This window comes from Rhyacophila brunnea, unplaced genomic scaffold (assembly GCF_057557595.1).
Source record: "Rhyacophila brunnea isolate RB1 unplaced genomic scaffold, BYU_Rbru_1.0 scaffold_9, whole genome shotgun sequence".
Classification (NCBI taxonomy): Eukaryota; Metazoa; Arthropoda; class Insecta; order Trichoptera; family Rhyacophilidae; genus Rhyacophila; species Rhyacophila brunnea.
This window is the reverse complement of record NW_028233361.1, coordinates 44,606,350-44,613,469: the sequence shown is the minus strand read 5'-3', so window position 1 is coordinate 44,613,469 and position 7,120 is coordinate 44,606,350. Positions and strand designations below refer to the sequence as shown.

Genomic DNA, 7,120 nt, shown 5'->3' with positions numbered 1-7,120 from the left:
AATCAGAGTAGTGGAAGTGATTCACAACAGTTTCCTCAATCATAACGAAGAACAACAGCGTCTAATATGATTTATGTAATTGCGAAAACGACTCTTGTAATGTATTGATTTCATGTGTATAAATAGCGATGATGATCCATAAGTCTTCACTCCACTCGTGTCCAGTCACTCAACTCAGTCACTTGCTCTCGAAACTCGTCATTCGACATTCGTCTCTCAAGCACGGACTCCCGAGTTCGTCACACAATCATCATTACAACGGATCGTGGCTTGGTCTGAGCACCTAGCTCACCACGATACTGTGTACCGTTATCTTACTCCGACCATTGTAACTCTACATCAAGATGATAAACGCTACATCCATCTCCACTATCGGTGCCTTTATCACCTGATCACCTTCTCCCTCACGACCCTTAAACTATTCAAATATTTTATTGTATTATACATTATAATATAATTATATATTTTATTAAAAGACTGTCTTTCTTTCTCTATAAGTAAGTACAAGTCTTTATATTACACGAAAAATAAAAGAAAACACAATTTATTATCTTCAATATATTATTTATTTGAGTTTAAAATTACATATCCAAGTATAATGTGATACTTTAAACAAAATATTAAGAACATTAAAACGTTACCCTTGAAAGCAAAATAAAATAAAAACATAAAAATGTCTTTAAAAATAATGGTACATAGATTAATTAATAAAAAATGTTATAAAAAAACATGTTATAAAAGTGGAATTTGTTTGTTTTTATTCGTCTTTTGCCAGCCAAATGTCAGAAGTGCAGTCTCCTCCGGGATATCTGGAATAAAAAGAAAAAAGATGATTAGTAAACATATTACAAACTGGACGCTACAATGATGGTACAGTGGTAAGATATATAATTCATTGATAAGTGTATCAAAATTGGGAAGTACATTGGTTTTACATTATAAGATTTATAGCACCATACCAAGAAAATTAAATTTGTACATCAAAACTAGAACTTGATAATGTATTCAATGGACCCGATGGGATGTAATAATTGAATTCGCACCAATGAGCTTTATCAATTAGTCACATTGCTGCGATTCCAGTGGATACGGGTTCAAAGTCCTGTCGGGAGTTGTATTTTTTTTGTGGTAAGTATATAATATCTGAGGCAGTAACGGTTTTAAGGACGTAGGGCACTGATTAATTGGCCTTAATACACCCTACGATAAAAAATAATAATTTATTTTTAATTTTCCAAATAATAAATATTTGTTGTGGTTCGGGTTATATTATTATTACACTCCCTTTTTCCGAACTTACAGTATAATTTAATAACTTTGTGACTGGTTTTAACTAATCAGAGGCCTCGTTTTAAATTGTCTGATAAATCGGTTGCGTTATTTACGTCATAGAAACGCGCCGCTGATCTGAGATATTTAAAAAATGTGAATGTTCAATATAAATATTTTACCGATGGCACTTGATAGAATTTGAGTTTAAATTCTAATCGATTTGAGTTTTGTACTATTTTATTTGAGCCATTTTTTTCGACCCGAGTTTTGCCTTTCGTTATCTTCAGGCAATGTGCGCACTCACCAATGGCAAATACACACTGAAAACAAGTACAGTTAATTATTTAAAGAAAAATACTCAAATGGGTACACATCTCAAATCAATTGGAATATTGTTTCAGTTTAAAAAAAAAGTGGTATTACAAGGCACTGAAACGATACTTGAATTGCATAGTGTATGGAAACATAAATACGACCGGTTGCTATATAGTACCTAGACTGTATGATTATAATATAATGGATATTTAATTTACTTCCCGGTATGTATTATCAAACATTAACATTTTTACGAAAATATTTATTTAATCATGAATATACACCAGTGGCGAAGGGTGGAGGTAGGCTGTTAAGATCCGACATGAATAGTGCACATTAAACTTTATCAGTCATACGTTGTTCTTATTGAACTAAGACTACAATTTCCAGATGGTGTTGGTTAGTTTTTAAAAATCAATTAAGCCCTGCCCAACCAAACCATAATGGTTATGGTATATTTTGGGCGATCCGACAAAATTGTGTACACATTTTCATTCATACTTATTTGTTTTCGTTGAATTAGAAATACACATTACACATGTTGTTGGTTATTTTTTTAAATTCATAAAGCCCTGCCTAAATCAAACTATAATAGAAAAAAAATATTGTTTTGTCTATAAAATATCCAAAATTATGTATGATTTAATGGCATAATTTTAGATATTTTATAGATAGAATATTATTTTTGACTATTATCTATTATGGTTTGGTTTTGCAGGATTTAATTAAATTTTAAAAATCTAAAGAACACCATCTGTAAATTGTAGTATTAGTTCAATGAAAACAAATACTTAGTCTGCACTATTTATGGCGGATCTTAACAGCCTACCTCCACCCTTCGCCACTGATATACACGAATAAGACGTAACATATAGCATATTTTTTGAATTATAATATTTTTCACATAAGCCAAATCGAAATAGGTTGAAGAATACGCGGAATATATACAACTCGAGTTAATTCAGAAGACGTGTGCATAATGGTAAAACCATTCTTGCCATCAATATGTCGCATAAAATTCATGACACGATACGTGTTTAAATATTGTTAAGGGAATGGCTACACTACGTGATTTTGTTACCGTGATGCCCCCCCCCGTTACTATGTAAATAAATAAAAAAATCAACAAAGTACTCTATATGAAAATGAGGTGTGAGTTTTAGGTTCTACGACAAAAAAGAACAGTGACAAAACAGAACATGACAAAACAGAACAAAACAGAAGGGATCTTTATTTAGCTACATATTTTTTCAGACTTATACGCGGCGTAAATGTGAACTCTGCCATTCTTGGTGGTGTTGGCTTGTGTGTCTCTGATAATTACCTTAGGAATCGAGGGCATCCGTTGTTTGTTCTCCCACGGTGCAGAACTAACCTGCCATTAGTAATGCCAATTGGGAGGGCAATAACCATGTTTAATGAAATCGCTTTGGATATTGATATATTCCACTTACGTGAGGGTGAATTTAGGTGGACGTTGTTTTTTAAATTCTTAAAATAGGGTCTGCTTAACTCATCCGGTGTACTTCCTTGTACCTATATACCTAATATTTTTTTTATTTACACATTTATACTGTACATAAAACTGTTTTAATAATATTTCTTTGTTTCTAAATGTCATGTTGTGAATGTCTTAAACTTATAATTTGTAATGTCCACAATATGTAAAATAAATAAATAAATTGAAAAATTGAATATTGAAAAACATGACAAAACAGAAAATGACAAAACAGAACATGACAAAACAGAACAGTGACAAAACAGAACAACGATAAATATTAATATAACCTTTCAGGAAAAATATAAATTTAATATTGAAATTGTCCTATCTCTATTATGTGATAGATTTTTAATAGCACATATTTCAATACGCCATAATAAATCAAATTATATACCTAATTTCTGAATTCCCAATCGCTAGAAAGCCTCAAATAAACGGGACTTAACTCGGTGTTGCCGGCAAGCTTAGGATATCTCATCTTAATCAATATAATGTTCAAAATGATTGGGTGACTAGGTACAACGAAATAATGACCTAAACTAACTTAACCTAACCTAACCTAGATTCCACAAAAAATAATGTTTCATTTTTCCCCTGGCTGTTCTGTTTTGTCCGGTTACCGTGAGTTTAATATCCGTTATAAATATTATGGGTATTAATTGGTTGGGCCAATTGTGGTCGCATTCATACTTTCTTCCCACCTATCCTCGAATCCTTATTTATCATTGTCGCAAGATCAGTCACGGGTCATCAGTCAAATATGAAACACTTCCCCCGATAGCCACCGATAGCGACCGATAGTAGTCTTGTGTATAGAATATAATTCGTCTCTGTTCTGGCAGAACACACTAACTGGAGAATACTAGTTTTGAGTAATTTCCTTTATTTTGTTAACTGTCAATTCATGGTGGAACTGCATTGTATTGTTGTTTTTATTTTATTTAGATAAAAAACTTTTCAATGTAACATTTTACAACACACAAAATTTGAATTCAATACTGGTGAATACTAAAGATAGATTAGATAAACTTAACCAAAGTGGAATTTATCTATTAAGTTGTGACTCTTGTGATGCCAAATATGTTGGACAAACGGGACAATCCTTTAATACTAGGATCAAAGAACATTTAGCCTGTGCCAAAAATGGTAATGAATCTTCAGCTTTTGGAAATCATTTAAGTTTAAATAATCACTCTTTTAATATCAGTAAAAATTTTAAAATCCTGCATTTGAATGAGAAATCTATAAAATTGGATAAACAGGTAATCCTAGAAATTAATAGGTATAAATTTTTGCCCAATTCTTATTTGTTAAATGATCAATTATATTTTGTGTCTTCTCCATTATTGTACCCTATTTAATATTTGGGATTGTCATAACATAACTTTATATATTGTACATTATTTATTATTTTTATTGAATTCTGACTCATATTTTGGTTGTATTTGTTTTTTATTCCATCTCACTTCAATTGATAATTTTATTTTTATTTATTAATTTTTTAATTATATTTGTTAATTTTGACTAATTATAATTATTTGTTGATATTAATGTTATTGTAAGTGTAGATTGTTTCATATTTTGTGGTTTGTTAATATTTTAAATAATTTGTTTAATGCCCCTGACGTAGTGTGAAATATTAATGTCCAACCTCATTAGTTTTAAATTAGTCTGTTATTGGGAAGGTATTATTGGACGGCTAATTATTATGTACCTATTGTTATATTATTTCTATCGCTTTGAATTTTGTTTGATAAATATTGTTTTAAAAAAAAATGTATTCAGTCGAAAATGTTTCACTGAAGCGGACGAAACCGGTCCTAATATATTAATTAAAAGTGGAATAAGTACTTTAAAAAATTGCGTTTTATTAAATAAAAACAACAATAGTTTTGAGTAGTTTGACTTTGAAGTTGTTAAAAAGTTTGAAATAATGGTCTATCATGTGAGTTTATTAAGTAATCGTGAAAAGGATGACTTTAAATAAGGACTGTTTATTTATTAAGAAGGTTTCCAGACGGTAAAGTTTGAAATAAATAACATTTTGGCACTAACTCAATATGTCATTTTTTCGAATTAGTGTCTTCTGCCAGAACAGTGACGAGCGCTTGTCGCTTTATTGCTTATTTCATTACTTTATAGTGTCACATACTACACACGTAAAGATCTCTTCATTTAGATCGTTTTGCAGTTTTCTATAAGCATTTGATTTGTATTTTAGTATTAAATCGTATCTATCCTCCATGGACCATGCTTCGTTCTCCCATAGGTACCTACTCTTAACGTGAATTCCGGCTCCTATATCGAGACGTATACGTCACCACGGCCGTTTCTGGAACTAAATTTAAGCATTTAAGAAGAACGCGACGTATTAATACTGTCTACTAGTATTTATCAATACTGAAATACCGGTTTTAAAAATCCAAAATACCGGATTTTTTGGTATTAAGAAAGCACACTCGTTAACGTTTTTAAAAATGAATTATTAGTAATTTGCTTCAGAGGTGAAAAAAATTTAATCAAATATACTTATATAAGTAATTGTCGCGATGAATTATCATAATATTATTTCGAAATATAAAACATTCGTGACGAAAATGTTAAATTAATAATTATTATTGATATAAGCGTTGAATTTAAGAAGCTTTTCCTGCAGCCGGACTTATTTGCACTTGATGAACTTTTGAGGGCTTTAGTTAAAATTATCAATATATTCAAATTATTTGTAAAAAAAAATCACTAGTTCTACAATTATGATCAATAAAGGTATATTTTTAAATGTCAACATAATAAATGTAGGTATATAGGTTTTTGTTATAAAATAATATTTTAAAAAGATTTTAATGGTTATAATTATTGATAAGCACCTACTTCTGTTTTTTTTAAATGTTTAAGAAATACCGGTATTCAATAATAAATACCGAAAAACCGGTCTTGACATTTTTATTCGGTATTGCAATCCCTAATACTGTCATCACATAAAGCGCCACGACGTAGATGTCAATATAATATAAGGCGAAAAGTAAAGTCATGTAAACTTATTCAAAGTACCTACACACTCAAGTGTGACCTCAGTTTTTGTTAACTGTTTCCGAGACTGTCCCAGACATGAAAAACTGGTGATGTTTCACATTCAAACGCAAGGGCCTCGTGATACCCTTGATTAAGATTAGATACGGTGCGAGGTGGTTTGGTTTGGAAGGGTATATTAGTTTGTATTGTACACATGATCCCTGCAAGGAGGCTGACAGGGCTCTAACCTAGGGGCCCGGCGTGGCGGGTCGACCAGATAAATGAGATAAACACACATCTTAAATTTGCTCTAACAGTAAAAGTTGCCTGTGGCACTTATACTTGAAGTTATTGCCTTTTCAAAATATAATATATCGTCGCCCTCAAAGAAGAACTCACTAACCAACAAAAGTAAAATCATGAGATAACAGGCTTTTAAACTTTTTGAAAATTTATTATTAGAAAACGAAGACACATAGAAGGAAACTGATTTTTTTGTTAGATTGCTTCTGCGTATTATTCACAACTCCATAATTCGATGTGAAATTGAAAACGCTAAAATATATAATGAATTTTACAGGGAACTCAGAAATAGTGGGAACTGAAACACTTAACGGGTAAGGCGATAGCAGGTAACCGACTCGAGTAAGGAAGAATCCGGGTTAAGCTTACACACGTGTCAAGAATACGTTGTACGTCGAATACTGAAAATTGCTCTCAGTTTATGCATTTATGCTCATTTAATATTGGTGTATTACACACACCATTGCACGTGCATAATGCGTGCTTTATTTTCGTAGGACACTTACACATTCAAAAACCCTGCATAAACATGCGGCGTATTGAATAAAGCCTATCCTATCGGTATTCTATTTATTATCTGTTCTGTAGAATTTTATTTGACTTCGAACACCATTATTTGGGCACTGTCACTTGACACTTAACGGCACTGGGAGCCCACTTCAGGATGTGGGGGCCATGATTGCACATCTACATCTCAAAGGTCTAAAAGCTTTCTGA

General features: G+C 31.5%; 1 protein-coding gene across 2 annotated transcripts in view; it reads right to left on the bottom strand.

Moving 5' to 3' along the window:
* Positions 1 to 543: 543 nt before the first annotated feature.
* The window catches only part of LOC147063706 (methanethiol oxidase), a 586,211-nt gene continuing 579,634 nt past the window's right edge, over positions 544 to 7,120 (bottom strand). For both annotated transcript variants that reach the window (XM_085959858.1, XM_085959859.1), the window contains exon 12: positions 544 to 809. In XM_085959858.1, the coding sequence (XP_085815984.1) occupies positions 758 to 809 (52 nt within the window). In that variant the 3' untranslated portion in view covers positions 544 to 757. The remainder of the gene's footprint in view (positions 810 to 7,120) is intronic.